The sequence below is a fragment of the Mastacembelus armatus genome, chromosome 17 (genome assembly GCF_900324485.2).
Source record: "Mastacembelus armatus chromosome 17, fMasArm1.2, whole genome shotgun sequence".
Classification (NCBI taxonomy): domain Eukaryota; kingdom Metazoa; phylum Chordata; class Actinopteri; order Synbranchiformes; family Mastacembelidae; genus Mastacembelus; species Mastacembelus armatus.
In genome coordinates, this window is record NC_046649.1 from 7522083 (window position 1) to 7540369 (window position 18287).

General features: G+C 39.8%; 1 protein-coding gene across 1 annotated transcript in view; it reads left to right on the forward strand.

Moving 5' to 3' along the window:
* Positions 1–15810, forward strand: part of LOC113133903 (sodium channel protein type 4 subunit alpha B-like) — a 28917-nt gene extending 13107 nt beyond the window's left edge. The window contains exons 9-26 of the mRNA XM_026312927.1: positions 7–204; positions 298–483; positions 567–938; positions 1027–1156; positions 1629–1867; positions 2682–2855; positions 2989–3345; positions 5833–6243; positions 8693–8810; positions 8919–9073; positions 9291–9464; positions 11260–11382; positions 12115–12387; positions 12582–12635; positions 12724–12865; positions 13110–13210; positions 13439–13709; positions 14579–15810. Coding sequence (XP_026168712.1) covers positions 7–204; positions 298–483; positions 567–938; positions 1027–1156; positions 1629–1867; positions 2682–2855; positions 2989–3345; positions 5833–6243; positions 8693–8810; positions 8919–9073; positions 9291–9464; positions 11260–11382; positions 12115–12387; positions 12582–12635; positions 12724–12865; positions 13110–13210; positions 13439–13709; positions 14579–15810 — 4710 coding nt within the window. The remainder of the gene's footprint in view (positions 1–6; positions 205–297; positions 484–566; positions 939–1026; positions 1157–1628; positions 1868–2681; positions 2856–2988; positions 3346–5832; positions 6244–8692; positions 8811–8918; positions 9074–9290; positions 9465–11259; positions 11383–12114; positions 12388–12581; positions 12636–12723; positions 12866–13109; positions 13211–13438; positions 13710–14578) is intronic.
* Positions 15811–18287: the final 2477 nt, after the last annotated feature.

Genomic DNA, 18287 nt, shown 5'->3' on the forward strand with positions numbered 1-18287 from the left:
CCTCAGACTCTACGATCTGCAGGGAAGACCTACATGGTTTTCTTTGTGCTGGTAATCTTCCTGGGCTCCTTCTACCTTGTGAACCTGATTCTGGCAGTAGTGGCCATGGCCTATGAGGAGCAGAATCAGGCCACCATCGCTGAAGCCTGGCAGAAGGAGAGGGAGTTTCAGCTGGCTATGGAGCACCTTCGACGAGAGCAAAGAGTAGGTGCAACACAAACAGCAAGGACTGTCATATTTTAATGTGTTCCTTTAGCTTTACAAGAATAGTATCTAGTGACATCTTTATGTGTCCAGTTGGCAGCAAAGAGACAAGCACAAGAGACAGACTCCGTGTTATCCCCAGAGTTGTCTCCATTTTGTCTGAAGACAGGAAGTATACGGCGAAACAGCAGCAGAAGAAGAAGATCTCACAGGACACTGTCGGAGGAAACAGCAGAGGAAGCTGCTGAGGAGAAGTTTGATCCACCAGATGAGCCAATGGTACAGTCGCACTCTAAACATTTCCCCCAGACTTTTTAATGTCCTGGGCCACAGGAGCTAATGTATCCTCTGTGTCTCTGCAGCCTCCTTTGTCTCCCCTGCCAGCCCACCCTCTGCTGGCCACACTCTCCTCTCATCCCCTCAGCACCAGGAGAGGAAGCCAGATCAGCATCTTCAGCTCTTTCCGGGCACGTAACAACTCAGAGGCTGACTTTGGGGATGACGAGTATAGTATTCATGGCGATGCCTTCAGGAGTCGCACCAGTTCAACAGCAACACACTGGAAGAGGAGAACAGGCAGCGTGAGGAGCCACTGCTCACAAGTCCTGTCCCCCAGCCTCAACATTAATGGCCGACTCAACGTATCCCTGGACCAGAATGGAATCACTGCCGTGGGCCTGTACACCCCTACATCCATGCTTGCCGTCAGCATGGAGAGGGTCAGGGAAGACACAGTGAGTGACAGAAATAGATGTATTTCTTAGCTCACCAAATAAAAAAAGAAGTCTTGTATTTAACTTTTAGGACTTTTCTGTCTGCTAGAAACCAACCGGCACAGAGGACACAGTTCCCAGACCTCTCCTCCAGCCTTCTCCAACAGTTACGGAGCCACCTCCAATCCACAGGAAAAGGGGTCTGAGCTCTGTCAGCTTCCTGAGTGATGCCATGGATGGTAAGTCCTGAATATTTAAGGAATTGTTATACATATCTGTATTTACTTTTTTCAGAAAGGTCAGTATCACTGTTAGACCAACACTAGAAAGAGATGAAATAACATAATATAAGATAAGATAAGACTGAGCCAGAGCCAGACTGGCATTTCGTTCTTTCCAGTCATAATGTTAGGTTAAGCTGGCTGGCTCAGGGAAACTTTATATTTATTGTACAGACATGAAAATGTTTTTTTTTACTCTTAATAGGAAGCAGAAGAAAAAATCTTTTCCAAAATGTTGAACAAAGATTGGCCTATTAGTTCTCAGTATGCCGACATTTATCACAGTTTCAAGGGACCATAAAAAGTGTATATGCTTGGACTTCAGAGTACAACCACTGATGTTTGAAAGGAAAGGAAAAGGGTAACTTTTTGGAGGGGGATTTAACGAAAGGCCTGCAGATGAGGAGTTCACTTTGGTGTTGTTTTGCAGAGTTGGAGGAGTCGAGACAAAAGTGCCATCCCTGCTGGTACACATTTGCCAAGAAGTACCTGATATGGGACTGCTGTGCCTGGTGGCTGAAGATGAAGGACTGGGTGAAGTTCATGGTGATGGATCCTTTCCTGGATCTAGGTATCACCATATGCATAGTGCTGAACACCCTCTTCATGGCCCTGGAGCACTATCCCATGACTGATGAGTTCAACACCATGCTTTCAGTGGGCAATCTGGTAAGAGAGGGTTTAATAATAGGAGTTGGCAGCTGCCCAGCATTTAGCACACTTTCTCCTAAGTGTTGTTAGGTGGTAGATGAGCGGAGGAGGCCTGAGAAGAGAGTAAAGAGGAAAGACAAATGATATTCAATCAGATTATACTGAATTTCTATATCAGACAGCTGTTTTTTTTAAAGCCAGTGACGCTGAGCTGGACTTGAGGTCAAATGGGGCCAAGTGAATCCTTTATTCAAGGTTCTACTTTAGGACATTTGTGATTATCCTGGGTAAGAGGGGGCATTTTTAGCAGGGGGTGAGGCTGATACCCTCATTTGTATTTTACCATCTCCCCCTACTGGTAAATGATAGATTCTGCCAGTGTCTTCATGTTTGGAAACATATACTTAAAAAGAAGTATGACCTATTGTGTCAACCATCTTATTTTATTGTCCATTTTGTGACTGCAGGATATCCCAAAAACCTGACCAGAATTTGATGAATTTGTGCAAAATCATATCAATAAAAGACACGTTAATAGTTTTAGCTGATTAGCCAAGATTATTTGCCAGATATTCCTGGCAAAAAAAAAAAAAAAAAAAGGTTTGTCATGTAAACCTCTGGAGATATAAGGTGTAGAGGGGTAGCTAGAAACACCTGGTAACAGCTTAATAGTCAACACAATGTGAACATGTTAAACCTGTTTAACATATCGGCAACATGTGGCTTTTTAACTCAGCTTTTCGCTGGACTTCTCTAGTGATTCGGATGTATAGTAAATTGACTTTCCTTTATAGCCAGTAGTAACTTTTTGGTACCTTCTCCACTTTCCCAGGTATTTACAGGGATCTTTACAGCTGAGATGGTGCTAAAGCTGGTTGCCCTGGACCCCTATTATTACTTCCAACAGGGCTGGAACATCTTTGACGGCATCATTGTATGCCTCAGTCTGATGGAGTTGGGACTCTCCAATGTAGAAGGACTGTCTGTTCTGCGATCCTTCAGACTGGTAACAGAAATCTTTACCTATTGCTAATGTATTTTTAAGAAAATCTTAATTAAATGAAATTATAGAAATGATAGATTATGTGCCATTATTTGACACAACATCTTTCTGAAAACATGAATATCCTCTTCATCAGTTGCGAGTCTTTAAGCTGGCGAAGTCCTGGCCCACTCTCAACACTCTCATCAAGATTATAGGCAACTCAGTGGGAGCGCTGGGAAACCTGACGCTGGTGTTGGCGATCATCGTCTTCATCTTTGCTGTGGTGGGCATGCAGCTATTTGGAAAGAACTACCAGGACTGTGTGTGTAAGATTTCCATTGACTGTCAGCTGCCTCGCTGGCACATGAAGGATTTCTTCCACTCGTTTCTGATTGTGTTTCGGGTGCTGTGTGGAGAGTGGATCGAAACCATGTGGGATTGTATGGAAGTGGCTGGGCAGCCCCTCTGCATCCTCGTCTTCATGTTGGTCATGGTCATAGGGAACTTGGTGGTGAGTACTAAATTGTTACATTTTAGTATATTTTTATATGATTTAACATCTAGTATTAGTTAAGTTTGGTGATATTCTACACTCTTATTGTCAAATCTTATTAGCAAATCTTGACAAAAGTGCAAAACTAACAATTACTTGACTCCATTAACTACTAGTATTGTCAGATAGACTGTATCTTACTCCTCTTTGCCACCTCCATCGTTGTCCAAACACTTGAGTTAAGCTTGGCATGTTCCTGTATTATGATGAACGTGGACACTATTCTTAATTCCAGATTCATTGTCCTGTGGCTGTAAAAACCGAATGCCCATCTGAAAATAGTCCCCAGCAATAGCACTATTTATTCCTATTTGCATGAGATTCACTAAAATCTCTGGTGCTCAGCTGTTTGTTGTCTCGTACATATTGTTTTGTTCATATACTGATGGCAGTAGTACGGAGAACACATTTTGAAAGATGAACGCATTGTTGCTCTTGGTCTTTTTATTGAATTTGTCAATAATAACAGGACCTCTGCCTAGAGAGAAATTCAATTGCATGTCAGTGTGACTAACTGTAATGGGTGTCACATCCAAATAATTATGTCACAAGAAGTCAGGCACTATGTTGCACCAATGACTCCATATTAGGAAGATGGGACATACTTAAAAAGTGACTGATGTCTCACTTTGATGAATTTTGCTGAGTTGTATCTAATAACATTTTCCACCAGGGCTCAGTCCATTTCTGGACAATGAATAAACATCTGTCATTTCACAAACTGTAGGCACTACACACACTATGCACATTGTTGCGTGAAACTGTTTCTATTTAAAAAAAAAAAAAAAAGTTTAATCAGTTTTGTCTGTTGTTTATGCAAAACTGTTTTCACTGTCTCCTAGTAAGGATACATATAATGGTTCACCCACCCATATGGTGGTTTGTTGTCCAGCTGTGTACTGTAAGCTAATGTTAATGAGAACAGATGATAAAAAATCCTGGGAGCATCAGCAGTGGCAGCTTTTATTTATAGTCAGTGTAGATTTACTTTGAATGCAGGTTCTCATCCTTGTTATAGCCTGTTTCTGTTTCTTATGACATATTTAGGTTTCTCACCTAACGATCAAGAATTAGAGATACAGCTTGTAATGTCCAAGTCCAAAACATTTAGTATTATATACTGAAACATGAGCATTGCCTGCAACAAAAATTAATTCATTTATGTCACAGAATTTATGTCACAGAAAGCCCTGTGAGGCTTTTTAAAAAAATGGAGCGAGGCTTTGTGTGTAGTTCCTGTTGGATATTGTTCAAACACCTGTTCTCAGCATGCCCTCTGTTCCCTCTGCCATTAAACACTAGTTTTTTCCACACTTAATCCTATGCTCTGAAATGTGTCTTTTTGTCTGAAACATTTTTAGTTCACGCTAAAATATTTTTTCATGCTCTTTGTACGGATAGTGACTGACACTGATGTTTTATGTTGGTTGTACTACTTAAACTAATATATCTATGGATGCACTTTTGTTGAAAACATTAAAAAGTCCAAGGCAGAGTGAGTTTTCAACCACCTCACAGTTTCCGTTACCAGCATTTAAATTTTTTTGGCCATGTTCACTGGCTAGAGATGAAAAAACATTTTGTTTGTTTGTAAATTTGTAGTTGTTATCACTGTAAACTGCATTATCTGTCATACTAGAGTCCAAAGTTTGACAGGTGTAACAAAGGTAACTACTGATTCAGTCCTCAGCAAAGGCTTGATTGAAAAAACACTACCTCCAGCAGCATTGCAACATCTGTGCACTGATGTTTTCACATCTGTTCACAACTTTTAGGACTCTTTAAATACTCAGTACAACTTTAAATACTCCCTCTAAGGATATAACCCTGCCTTTTCAGTAGCAGTGACACTCCCTGGATGCGGACACCTTCAGTAACTCTACTGCCTTGTTAGGCCGTAGACCATAACACAACTGTGTTCCTTATGGAGTTTAATGGACAGAAACTTCCTCTACACATGAATTCTGGGAAAGCTGTTTATCCAAGGGATTATCCAGGATACTTAGGAGCGAGAAGGTCGGAGTGCATTCATCACTAATCATCTGCTCATGCTCCCCATCTCTGGCTGGCTCAGTGGCTGAAGATGATCCTTAGCAACTGTGCACATGCACCCATACACACGCACACAAATACATACAGTGCAAAGATGTGCTCAATGCTGCTGCTCTCTAAGCTAGTAGACAGATTACTTAGGAGGTGGATGCTTAGAAACTTAAGTGTCACTGAAAGCACCCAGAGCCATATGTGTCTGAGCATATCTCTGTAGAATATCCTCCTGAACTACAATGCAGAATTTGCCAGTGTTTACAAATAATGTGGGATATCATGTCTTAAGGCTAAAATATGCTCTGTGCATTGTGCATGCAACAGTACTGAGAGCGAATGTCTATTAAATGACAACTAATTAAGTTCTCAAAATAAAATGTATTGTTTGTTTGCCAACAGGTGCTGAATCTCTTCCTGGCCCTGCTGCTCAGCTCCTTCAGCTCTGACAACCTCTCTGCCCCAGATGAAGATGGTGACTTGAACAACATACAAATCGCTATCGCCCGCATCCATTCAGGCGTCTCCTGGTTCGTCACGAGCATCACTGACCTCTTCAATCGCAGCTTGAGGCGTCAAAAGCAGAGGACCAAAGAATCCAGTCAGGCCATCAAGCTGGTTGGAAATCACGTGGAAAGCAATGGAGGAGTTTTTGGATGCTACGGAGAGAAGTACATTATACCAGAGGAGGACAGTTACATGACCAACCCGAACCTGACTGTCATTGTTCCAATTGCACCTGGAGAGTCAGATGTGGAGTTTCTCGAAGAGGAGGAGATTTCAGAGTCATCTGAGGATGAAGACCACAAACCGGTGAGTCTGTCATCTTCTTCTTCTTCAGATAGGTGCGTTAAACTTATCCTCTTTGTTTTACGTTGTCTGTACGTCTCTAGGTTACCATACAGTAGATATTTAATATTTTGAATATTTAAATATTTTATTTAATATTGATTTAACATTTGTATTTGATCATACTAAAATATAATGGCTAATTCTTTTTTTCTGTAGTTTCCTAATAATTTTCTAAAAAGAATTTCATCCTAATTATAAGAAAAACCAGTGTTCTGTGAAAAAATATCTCCATTAAAAACCAAGTAAATATTCCTTCATTGCCAGGGGAAAATGTTCAATGGAGTTTTAAAGCTTTATGCAGATATTCTTGTTTTAAGCTTCATTTGCATCATGGTGGTTCATATGATTTTTACAGTACAAGTATAAGAAAAAGAGATCCTGGAACTAGGAGGACAGTCTGTACTCAAGGTGTTGCCAGAAAATATCGAAGAAGGCTTGGTCTAACAATTCACTGATGCAGCATCAGTTCAGGTCTGGGTTAGTGAGGTCTGCTCTGTATGTCATGCAGAGTGCACAGTGAGGGATTGATGAGAGGACAGGGGAAGGATGAAGGGCGTCGTAGAAGTGGGGGTGGGATGCGAAGGGGGTGTGGAAGCTTTTTGGACACTTAAGCTGTTAATCTGTCAAGCAGACAAGGTGAACTCTGTGCCCTAGTGATATAAATACAACACGGAAATTCATATGTTTTATTTCAGTTTGAACATCTACCTTATTAACAGTTTTATATGAGCCTGTAGAAAATAATGCTATAGTAGTTGCTTAAATTTGGGCTGTTCCTGAATTACACTGAAACAGGTTTTCAGTGTTTCATACCTCAGCCACTATGACATTATTGTCACTGTATAATGCTGATATAATGTTACTATCACACTTCTGTACAACACAGTGAGGTGCAGTAGGCAGGGAGGATCTATACCACTCTCATATCTAATAGTGGAAATATAAAGTTAGCTTAGCCCAACACAAAGACTGGAAACAGAGGGAAACTCTGTCAACAGGAAACATAATCCAGCTACCAGCACGTCTGAAGCTCACTAATTACCACAGTATGTCTTGTTTGTTTAATCTATATAAAAGCAACACATACAGTAAACCTTGCCATCACCATGAGATTACATTTTGGTATTTGAATTGAGGTATTTGAGGTATATTGTGTTAATTATTGGCGAACTTTGTTACTTTACTATAACCAGGATAGATCCCCAGTCTTTATGCTGAGCTAAAATAACCAGGAGCTGGTGCTAATGTGTTATTTCCTGCACAAGCATGAGAGCAGTTAAAATGTTTCTATCTAATTCTCAGTTAGAAAGTGGATAAGTGTGTTTAGCAAAATGACTAACTAATTGTTGCTTATTGTTTAATGATTATCACATAGTAAGGTGTTGGTGGGGGCCTCCTGTCCTCTCTGGCAGTCAGACAACAGCAGGCCAGATGTGGAGCCAGGCGCTGCAGAGCAGATTAAACTGACACAGCTGAGCAAAGACAGGGAGGGCCAGGCTGAACTGAGCAGGCTGCAGTCTGGTGCTCTCTCTTCCTCTTTCCCTGCCGTGCTCCACTCCACGCCACACCAGCTTTAGGCATCAGGGAAAATGGAAATAAAAAAAAAAAAACCTCCTCTCCTGCCCTCCATCAGCTTAGCTGGGCATCAGCAGCTGCTCAGCAGTAAAGGAGAATGCGTTTTACATGTATGGCGTTTTAAAGACAAAAGGGATAAAGCTGTGGTTATTACAAAGTTAGTTTTGAACACATTGTTGCTCATTTTCAAGGTTTTTTACAGTATGTTGGCTAATCAGCTAATTATTCTTTTTCCTCTGTCTTTAAACACTAAGATGTTAATGCTGATAATCTTGTCTCCAGGTACTGGGGATGGTTTTTAATGCTGGATTAGACTTCATAACATTTTATAGGATTCAACATGCACCTCTGTCCTATAAATCATTTCAAATATGCTGCTGTTACAACACATGAAAATCTCATCAGAATTGTATTTGGCTCAGAAGTGACTGGAAGGCAGCGTGTGTAGATAAGCTACATGTAGCTCCAGTGGGCTGAATCCTCACTGAATGCAGGGACTAACAATGTGACCGCACTGCTCTGTTTGGGTTGAAACTCCTTGGTGTTTTTCACAAATGACCACACCACAGCCAGCGATGTCACTGCATGTATCATACCTTACAGTCAGAAAACACCTGCCTAATTGATCCAAAACAGGAAATTCCAAGCTTACAGTATTTTTTACCAGTCTGTATTCTGAGCTGCAACAGTTTATCATCGGTCCGTCCTTATGCCATTTTTATTGCAAGGAGACAAGACCTTTTACCAATTTAGTGCATAATGGATGACCAAATGCACTGTAATCATAATACATGTGAGGAGTTGGTTGGTAACAATGAGACTTTTCACTTCCCAGGAAAATATCAGTCTGTCTGAGGGCAGCACAGTGGACCTGAGGAAACCTGGAGAGGAGGTAGACGACTTATCGGAGCTGGTTGAAGAGAGTATGGAGCCTGAGGAATGTTTCCCAGAATGTGAGTGTAAATTACAACCCTACTACAGCCAACAAGTATCTATGTGATATATTATAGGTTGGCGATTCCCTTTATATGTAATGTGTGCTGTTTTTACATTATCTTCAGTATGTATGAGGCACTGTCAGTGCTGTGACATTGACAACAGCCACGGGCTGGGCCAGGCCTGGTGGAGGCTGAGGAAGACCTGCTACCAGATTGTGGAACACAGCTGGTTTGAGACCTTCATCATTTTCATGATCCTGCTCAGCAGCGGGGCCCTGGTAAGGCTGCTAGGTGCCAGTAGAAAAACAAAAGAATAAAGCCAACTTAAAAAACTTGGGTACTCTGGTCAGAAATACATCAGACAGGCAACTGGTGTGTGAGGCGTTTATAGTACATCCAGACAAATTCACACTGTTTCAATAAAGTAACACTGGATTAAATACATGCCCCTCTGCCACCGTATTTTCTCACACTGCTGTCCCTGTGCTGCTGCAGGCGTTTGAAGATATCTACATTGAGAAGAGAAAAGTCATTAAGGTGGTGTTAGAGTATGCTGACAAGGTCTTTTCCTACATCTTTGTGCTGGAGATGTTCCTGAAGTGGATTGCATACGGCTTCAAGAAATATTTCACCAACTACTGGTGCTGGCTGGACTTTCTCATCGTGGACGTAAGTGAACATTTTGGTGTCCTTCGCATCTTTCGTTGCTCTGTGTGAAAGGATGCTCTTACTGAAAAGTAACATTTTAAGAACTTGACTGAGCTACACTGCCTGTCCTTGTAACTGAATGTAGCTTTTTATGTTTTGGGGATTTGCAGCTTGGTAAGTGTGTTATTATTAATAGGAAATCACTTGAACCCACCATCTGTTCCTCCTATTTAAAACAAACTCTGCACAAATGAGACATGCAGATGGTTAAGTCACACACTACACATTTGCTACGTCGCACATTTGTAGATTTACTTTCATGCCCGGATTTGTCCAGGCCAGAGTGCTCCAGTGATCAGTCATCTTACACTTTGAGCATGTCCATGTAAACATGTGTGGGTGAAATGGATGTGGCTCTGTAGTTGTGTAGTCATCCAAAGTGCCCGAGGCGTGCAGCCCGAGGCCTGACTTGACTTCCTCTGATTTCACCTGCTGTTACACAGATTGCCACAGACCGCTCTATTGTTAGGGTAAGTTGTAGTTAGCAGGTCCCAGGTGAGTATGGGCTCTGGGAATAGAAACTTACATCTGCATCACAAATGCTTCTGTGTTCCTTCACTCGTAAGTGCTGTCTGTTGTGATATCAAAAGCCACCGTCTTGTTGGCAAATAAATGCATTTCTTCTGAAATGTGATAAAATTTTTACTCAACAATCGTTTGAATCAGTTACTACATGACCTTGGCTTTTATATCAAAAACAAATGCAGTGCCATGTATTCTGAGGTTTATCTACAGAAGATCTGGTGCGTTTTACACAGCACATAAACCTTATAACAATACTGCTACAGACATGATTTGTCATACTTGCAATTTAGAAATGCACCGGTTGAATTCATGTCTTAACTGTTGTGTCTAATTTATGTACTGAGTGTTTTTTTTTTTTGTTATGTCTGTTTTTAAAGAAATTGCAAATCCTGTTGATCATTGTAAATACCTCCCTTTTTATTCTCTCTGTAAAAAATACAACTTTCTTTTATTGTGTATTTGTTTTATTCTACCTGTACTCTTGTGGAGCCAAAGACTTCTAATTTTTTAGAATTTTGAGTATCTTCTTTAGATATATTGGAAAAAACACATCTGTAAACAGACTTTTATAAAGAAATACAGACTATTGGGACCTTATTAGTCCTAAATTGAACTTACTGGATCAATTGGATGCAAATTGGGAAAAAAAATCTGGCAAAGACAGATATACATTCTTTATAAAACTCACTCTATTTGATATATATACATATTTGATATGCATATATACCTGAGTATGCATGCATGGACGCTATTATCCATATGTGCATACTTGTCTGTGTTTTGAGTCATCATCAATCACAACATAAATTTCTTGTTTCTCCATTTATATCATGACATTTTCATTCATAGCTCTCACCCAAGGGTCATTCAACAGCGGAATACCATTTTGTTTTGTCTGTTTTGGATGCAGAATAGAGTGGAAGCCTAAATTTGCTAAAAGATGATACAACAACCAAACCAAATCTATACCTCAAAAATTAAATAAATGTGTTCCTAACTGTGGAATGTCCCAAAATACACAAAAAATATATGTATAATATGGCTCTTTCAATGTTTTCTGACTTTTATAATATTTTCTTTCTTTAAAAGTTATAATAACTCAGAAAATAAATATAGTGAATTCAGAAATACTGATATCACTATGTATGCTATATTTCTTTACTGAGGACTGGAAGACTTTAAGTCATTTTGTGATCCTCACAGTTCGTCTGTCTTTGTGTACTCCATACAGGTGTCCTTGATAAGCCTGGTTGCAAACTCACTGGGATATTCTGACTTTGCTGCCATTAAGTCCCTGAGGACCCTCCGGGCTTTGAGACCTCTCAGAGCCCTGTCCAGATTTGAGGGGATGCGGGTGAGAACTACTTTTTTTTTTCACCACATTGATGTCACCTGTCTCTTTTTACAACAATAGACTATTAACACGCTGGTTAATCTTTGAATAAATACCTACACCAAGAAGGGATACGTTTGCTCTCATTTGTTCTCAATTTTATCCTCATTCCATCTGAAAACTGCATAATCTCTAATTCAGAGCTCGCAGCTTCAATTTGCACCTGAAGACTAAATGTAGGATTTATTGATATAGTACAGATTTTCATGGTTCCTAGAGGATGGTGATCCACTGTTTGTTCCTTTGGCACCACCACTGACATCTGCAGTATGAAGTGTGTCAGCGTTGACGTGTGGTTCAGACATTTCTTTTGTTCCTCAAGATGATTTATTATAAATCATCCAGCACCATCATCAGGCCAAAGCTTATTTTTGAATAAACTCACCCTTAAATTTAGAGTGATTTGGATGAGTGCTTGAATATGTTTTGAGAAAAGTTAGTTTCAACTTGTAGTCACTCAGACAACACTAACACCAGCAATGAATGAATTGTCTTAATAACGCTGAATGAGAAATTGAATAACTAAACCTTCATGATCGGATGACAGAGAGTTAGCCTCGTTATCAGAGACTAAACTGCACTGAATCACTGTAGAGGTCAGACATGTGGGAACTGAGTCAGGGAGCTGGAATAACGCTGACAGAGAAACTCACTGATGTGAAACTGACCTGTTTCTTGTCTGTTGCTCGTCAGGTGGTTGTGAACGCCCTCATAGGAGCCATCCCCTCCATCATGAATGTGCTGCTCGTGTGTCTTATCTTCTGGCTCATCTTCAGCATCATGGGAGTAAACCTGTTCGCTGGCAAGTTTGGGAAGTGTGTGAACAGAACCGGGTTCATCCACAGTGTCTCTGTAGTCAACAACAAGTCCGAGTGCCTCGCCATGAACGACACCCAGTTCTACTGGACTAAAGTGAAGGTCAACTTTGACAACGTGGGACTCGGGTACCTTTCCCTCCTGCAAGTGGTAGGTTTCTGATGCTGCACTCTTTTGAACAAAGAAACTTTTATCCTGTGTGGTTCTTGAGTCGAGAAGAGTGACCCTGATCATAATGCTGGTGTGGTTGAATTTGTAATGTTGTTGTCAACAGAACGTTAATGGTTCACTGCACAATGCAGTGCCCAGACAGTACTGTTGTGTAATACTGTGTTGTATTACAGGCTACATTTAAAGGATGGATGGAGATAATGCATGCAGCTGTTGATTCAAGAGGAGTAAGTATTACCCACTTCTTCCACAGCTTACAGTATATCATACACACGTTATAGAAAGGGGATGACTTACAGAGCTGTTTGCTTTTAGGTGGAGGAACAGCCAATCAGAGAGATCAACCTCTACATGTACCTTTACTTTGTTGTCTTCATCATCTTTGGCTCCTTCTTCACCCTCAATCTCTTCATTGGTGTCATTATTGACAATTTCAATCAGCAGAAAAGAAAGATGAGTATTAACAACACTGATGTCAGGATTATATGCCTTGGTATTTGTTTGGTGTCCTTGTGCTTTTTTAGCTGAACTGCCATAAGAATATTTTGCACTTTTTCTGTCTCACTGTTTTGCAAATACTAACTAACCCAGATATGGATGAAACAATATGTTTTAATACTTTTTTTTTATCGGTGAGTTAGATCAAATATTTTAATCTTTTCCTGTAACAATAATGTTAGATATTTTTGCTTTATACTTAGGAGGACAGGATATCTTTATGACTGAAGAACAGAAGAAGTACTATAATGCAATGAAGAAGTTAGGCTCTAAAAAGCCACAAAAACCAATACCAAGGCCTGCGGTAAATAATATTATTCTCAAACACATTTTTCAGACATTTGACAGGCTAATTTATTTATTTACTACATTTTACAATGTATTTTTATATTTATTTGCATACATATTCTTTTTCTATTTCAGTTTGCATTAAAAATCTTTCTTCTACATATTGTCCTACTAACATTGTTGATATTGTACTAACAATGTTATAGGCAGTGACTGAATCGCTGTTTGTATTTCCCAACCCTAGAACATTCTGCAGGCCTTCTTCTTCGATCTTGTGTCCAAGCAAGCCTTCGACATCATGATCATGATGCTCATCATCGTCAACATGGTGACCATGATGGTAGAAACTGATGAGCAGTCACAGCGAATGGAGTCTGTCCTCAACAAGATCAACCTGGTTTTCATTGTGATCTTCACCACTGAATGCCTGATCAAGATTTTTGCCCTCCGTTGTTATTTCTTCACAGTTGCATGGAACATTTTTGATTTTGTGGTGATAATTCTCTCTATAGTGGGTAAGTGGTGTCTCGATCATTTCCAAAAACTCACTACATAAAGGAGATAAGACTGCTGTGTCTTCCAAGCAGGTTGTTTCTCAAGCCCTTTGATTTGTCTGAAAAAAAATGCTTTCTGAGTTCAAAATTTACATCTGGAAAATTATCCTTATTTGCTTTCTTACCTAGAGTTAGAGTAGACAATTATTAACACTTGTATGCTTGCTAAGCATTTGAATCTATAATCCAATCAAAACAAAAATATGAAAAGCCCAAAGAGATCACTGCTTCTGCTCAAATAGGTCAGCACATCACCAACTGTAAAACCACTTGTCATATAGGAATCCTCCTGTCAATATGAATCAGAAGTGCTGACAGTTCATTTTTTCCCATCTAGCTATTTTCTGTCATTATGCAAAGCTAATCACCTGTTCTCTTCAATGGAAAGTAGTACAAAGTCAACCAAATGTCATTAAATAAAAACTAGTTAAACATAACAAGTTAACATAACAAACTAGCGTTTGTTTCTGGCCATCTGAAAAACATAATCTAGTATTCACACTCTTTTAGCTCTGTTTGGGTCTCCACCAAATCCTGAAAAGACTATCAGCTAAATTTCACATCAGCTAAATGTAAAACTGTGCTCTCCACAGTGGTACATTTGTACACCTGTGGTAGACTGGTTAAACAAAAACAATGAGCTAAAAGATGTTCAAATGCTAAGTAGAGCTGACGATAATTACAGAATTGGGTTTGTGGGTTTGTGTCTTTCAGCCGCCCCTTTCTCATTACACCCTATAACCTGATCCTTTTTTAATATAAAAAATGACTAATTCTGCTTTAAGCGTCTTATATGCATCACTTAGGGATTCTTGTCTTTCATGTTTCAGGGATTGTTCTTGCAGACATCATTGAAAAGTACTTTGTATCGCCCACGCTGTTTCGAGTTATCAGACTGGCAAGGATAGGACGTGTACTTCGACTTATACGTGCAGCCAAAGGAATAAGGACTTTACTGTTTGCCTTAATGATGTCCATGCCGGCACTGTTCAACATCGGCCTCCTGCTTTTCCTCGTCATGTTCATCTATGCTATCTTTGGTATGGCTAACTTTGCCTACGTGAAAAAACAAGATGGGATTGATGACATGTTTAACTTTGAGACCTTTGGGAACAGCATGATCTGCCTTTTTCAGATCAGCACCTCGGCAGGCTGGGACAACCTGCTGAGCCCCATAATGTCCAGTTCCCCAGACGAGTGTGATGTTAACTTCGTCAACACTGGCACTAACACCCGGGGAAACTGTGGCAGCCCCTCAGTGGGCATAGCTTTTTTTGTCAGTTACATAATCATTTCTTTTCTCATTGTGGTAAATATGTACATAGCTATCATTCTGGAGAATTTCAGCGTTGCCACAGAGGAAAGTACAGAGCCGCTAAGTGAGGATGACTTTGAGATGTTCTATGAGGTCTGGGAGAAGTTTGATTCGGAGGCCACACAGTTTATTGAGTTTTCCATGTTGTCGAGCTTCGCTGACACTTTGTCAGAGCCGTTACGTATAGCGAAGCCCAACATGATCACACTGATCTCTATGGATCTTCCCATGGTCAGTGGGGATAGGATCCACTGCCTGGACATCCTGTTTGCCTTCACAAAGCGAGTCCTGGGAGAGTCCGGTGAGATGGACGCCCTCAAGCAGCAAATGGAGGAGAAGTTCATGATGACAAACCCCTCCAAGATTTCCCACGAACCCATCACTTCCACACTGCGCCGCAAACTAGAGGAGGTGTCTGCAATCATCATCCAGAGGTGTTACAGGAGGCACCTGGTGCGCCGACAGATGAAACAGGCGTCCTACCTGTACAGACAGATAAACTATGAGACGGTGGTGGACGTGGAGAATGCTCCAGAAAAACAGGGGCTGATCGCCTCCATGATACAGCACTATGGGCCTGTAGAGGTGGAGGTTGTACAGACAAGAGAGGAAACTCTAATGTCCTCACCACCATCTTATGACAGTGTCACCAGGGCAGCCAGTGACCTTACTGAGGCCCTCAGATCAATATCCAGAGACTCTGAACTCGGGGAGCCTGGTGAAAACTACGAGGAAACTTTTCTTTGAGACTCTTGTGTGGTTTTTGTCTGTAATGTTTACAGCAGAAAATATAGCTCAGAAGAACTCATGGACAAAGAGAGATTTTAATATGCATTATAGCAGTTGCTGAGGAAATATGCAATGTTTTCAAACATCCCACAGCCCAAAAGTCAATTTTGTTAGAAAGTCACAAACTTAATCAGATAGAAAGTGATTTGAAGTTAAACTTGTCCTCACACCATCATTTGGCATCAAGATATTGATACTGGAAAAACATGAAATTGGTGCATATGATGAAATAAAACGTGAGTCAAAACGCACACAAAGTCTAACACCCATTTCACTACTGGAATATGACACTCTTTAATTATAATTTATACTAGGTAAAAGTTTCAGCACAGTATTTGTTCAGCATGTTTTTATACCTGCACTGGACTAAGTTCTTGGAGCACTCAGAGGTTGTTTGTTCAAGTTAAGAACAAATAGCTTGAAGAAAAACTGATTTATCAGCTTTATCTGAACCTGTTTATGTGCCCCCTGAGTGCAAAATATCTCCCCTCAAAGATCAGAGCATGAAATTACAAAAACAAAACAACAACAACAACAAAAAACAGAAAATAAATTTTGATTGGCAAAAGTAGCAAACAGAAACTAAGAGAGCAGATATAATCACCTGTTTGTGACAGAAATAAATATCAAAAACTGTGGCTGCCTGGTTCAGCAGCATACTGCAGCCAGAGATGGATTACTGAACAGGCCTATCGGACACAGGGGCAAAGAGGGTGACGGGGACCCATAGAGCGGAGAACTGTGAAGGGGTGGTTCACCTTTCCATTAGGCAATCAATTAAATGACTAAATGAACTACTACAAGAGGTGAACATGTGGTTCCTCAAAGTGTGAGTCTTGTCCAGTGTAAGAGGGCTAAGGGCCCAGGGGCCTATTGTCCTACGATCCATCCATGACTGCAGCTATGGAGCTAATAAATCTAGGCTGAGCAGTACACAGCTCCTATCATACAGTTCTCAGTGAGTTAGTACGCTGTAGCCAGCAGGTTATACTGCCAACTAATGTTGACATGGGGCACGAAACAGCATCCACGACTCAAGCAGCTATGAAGTTCTTAGTGAGGTGTTACTAGTATGATCCTAACCAAATCTATAACGTTTGCTTATTAAATTAAAAATAATAAGAATTTCAGGAAAAATATAATTAATTGTAAGACAAATTTATGAATTACTAACATGTTTTAATTTATGCCTAGTGTGATCAGTAAAATTATTCCTTTATATACATGTTGATTGAATGAAAGTGCTTGAACCTACCTGTAAGAGATGGTAGAATAGAAGTAAATATTCATTTCATGACACAGAAACATGAAAAAAGCAGTGTCCTATACTTTGTTGTTATTCAATATGTAATACTACTAATATACAGAAATACACTGCAATATTTCACATGTGAAAAACTATTTACAATTATTAAGTCAATTAGCACAAATTTAACTGCTGATTACAAAGGTCTGTGTGCACTAATAATCCCTGAACTATGTGCCTGATTTTGATTGTTGTCCGCACACTTCTCTGAATCTCTTTAGACAATTTAATTTAACCTGATGGATGAGGCTTGGAAAAGCATGTGTGCACTGGAAGCTCATTTTGTAATTATCTTTGTAAAGAGCTTTGAGGCTGTGTAATGTATGTAAAGCTAATTTTTACCTATTTTTTTGTAATGTATTTATATTTAAAAAAACAATTTCAATGACTCTTAGGACAGTCAAGATACAAACAGGATACGATCAAATAATATAAACATAATGTGTTCATTTTTATATGAAAGACTTTCCTTGAGAACCTGATTGTCTGTATTGCATTTAGGTTGACCATTTCATGGATTGTTTTATTAAAGGGTAATTAAACTTGTTTCCATATATGTGAGTGCAATTAAAAAAGTAGGGTGACTTTATTTTTTAAATATTCTCAAAAAAATTGGTAAGACTTCAAAGTTACTTGGTTTTTGTTTCACATTATTACATATTTGTTTGGATATACTGTACTACAGACTGCTAAAAACAAATGAAGGCAAAATTACAAATTGCGCAACATCTTTCACATGAGGAAGCAGTTAGCTGATTTGACCTCATTACATGGCAGGGCACTGTTAAACCTCTCTCTCTGAGTCCATGTGTATTAAAAAAAAGATAAAACAGAACAGATGTGCAGAAACCTCTGCATCTCTATGGCTGCCTGCCCTTTAAAGCTTGAATATGTTTATAATGCTCCACAAATGCAATACAATCACATAAATCAACGTGGCTTAAATGATCCGTGCTGATTAATGATTTCATCTATTCACTGAAATATGTTACAGAGCAGTGTCTCACACACACACACACACACACAGACAAAGACACGCACACAGAATTACCACACAGTGATGTTGCTGCATGATTGATAAATCACCAAGAACACTACTGTAGTTGCGCTGTAGCCGAGTTACAAAAAT